The 1488-nt window shown below is 51.8% G+C and overlaps 1 protein-coding gene across 1 annotated transcript in view; it reads right to left on the minus strand.

Moving 5' to 3' along the window:
• Positions 1-511: 511 nt before the first annotated feature.
• LOC127752110 (uncharacterized) overlaps positions 512-1488 on the minus strand; it is a 7709-nt gene continuing 6732 nt past the window's right edge. Inside the window, exons 4-5 of the mRNA XM_052276720.1 lie at positions 710-761; positions 512-604 (exon numbers count right to left, since the gene is read on the minus strand). Of these exons, the coding sequence (XP_052132680.1) occupies positions 512-604; positions 710-761 (145 nt within the window). The remainder of the gene's footprint in view (positions 605-709; positions 762-1488) is intronic.

A 1488-nucleotide genomic window follows, 5' to 3' on the forward strand; every position in this document is an offset into this window, starting at 1 on the left:
CCCCTTCCCAACCTCACGCGAGAGGATTCGAGAGGAAGTTCAGCAACCGCTCGTTGGCCGCCTCACCTCGCCGCCCCACCCCCTACTGCCTCCCACCCACATCCACCAACGTAAAAACAGCGCGGGCCAACAAACGATTCATACCTTCCCCCACTTACACCACCTGGTGATTGACTGGCTGTATTTTCGAGAAGAGGGGTGGGGTGGGGGGCGGTTGCCAGACTTCCTGCCTAACGTGCAAGTACATAAAAAATTATTACAAAAGAAGAAGTGTGAGACGGAAGTGTGAAGTTCGTGTACACTATTTGTATAGTGCGAATGACGGTGTAGTACAACGCGCTACGGTAGAACAGCATCGACACACCTCGTCACGATTTTGTTTGTTTTTTCTGTTGCCTCAAGCTGAGCGTCGCTTGCCAAAACGAAGGCACCTGACCCTCGACTCGTTCAGTCAGATTTGAGTTTCTTTTTTGTACTGTTAGCCATTCCCGTTATATTTAGGCAGAGAATTTTAGGCCACGGTCAAGTGCGGCCAAATCATTGTGAACGACTCGAGCAGGAGAAAATACAGAACTTCGCGATCTCCTTTATGCTGCTGCTTTGACTAAAAAGAAAAAGTAAATTGAATGGTAATTTTGATATTTTTAAGGGTATGATATAAATAAAACAGAGAGAGGCACTGCGATAACAAACACAGGTGTTTTATTACTGGCACCTTTAATCCAAGATGCATTTCAAGAATGTCCATGCGCACTTCATATCTTTAGGATAGAAGCAATAGTTACGCTTACATTTCTCCACCGTAAAAACACCGTTAGTGCATTGACCATACTCTCTCCTTGAAATTCCCTCACAGGGGATGACAACCTTATACACTCCTTCTGGTTCACATTTTGGCCTAAAGTCACAGTTCGGCACAACTGTGGGCGGCAGATTAGTAGTTGTAGGTTCTGGGGTCTCCGTCGGAGGTTCAGTCTCAGTGGGAGTCTCGGTCTCGGGAGCTGGAGTCTCGGTGGCTTCGGTTGGTGTCTCAGTCTCCGGCGCGGGAGTCTCCGTAGCTGCGGTGGGTGTCTCAGTTTCGGGAGCTGGAGTCTCTGTAGCTTCGGTGGGTGTCTCAGTCTCAGGAGCTGGAGTCTCAGTAGCTTCGGTTGGTGTCTCAGTCTCTGGTGCGGGAGTTTCCGTGGCTACGGTGGGTGTCTCGGTCTCGGGAGCTGGAGTCTCGGTGGCTTCGGTGGGTGTCTCAGTCTCAGGAGCAGGAGTCTCAGTGGCCTCGGTTGGTGTCTCAGTCTCCGGCGCGGGAGTCTCCGTAGCTGCGGTGGGTGTCTCGGTTTCGGGAGCTGGAGTCTCAGTGGCATCGGTGGGTGTCTCAGTCTCAGGAGCTGGGGTCTCAGTGGCTTCGGTTGGTGTCTCAGTCTCCGGTGCGGGAGTCTCGGTGGCTTCGGTGGGTGTCTCAGTCTCAGGAGCTGGAGTCTCAGTAGCTTCGGTTGG

This window comes from Frankliniella occidentalis, unplaced genomic scaffold, assembly GCF_000697945.3.
Source record: "Frankliniella occidentalis isolate FOCC.00 unplaced genomic scaffold, Focc_3.1 Scaffold4077, whole genome shotgun sequence".
In the NCBI taxonomy this organism is placed as follows: Eukaryota; Metazoa; Arthropoda; class Insecta; order Thysanoptera; family Thripidae; genus Frankliniella; species Frankliniella occidentalis.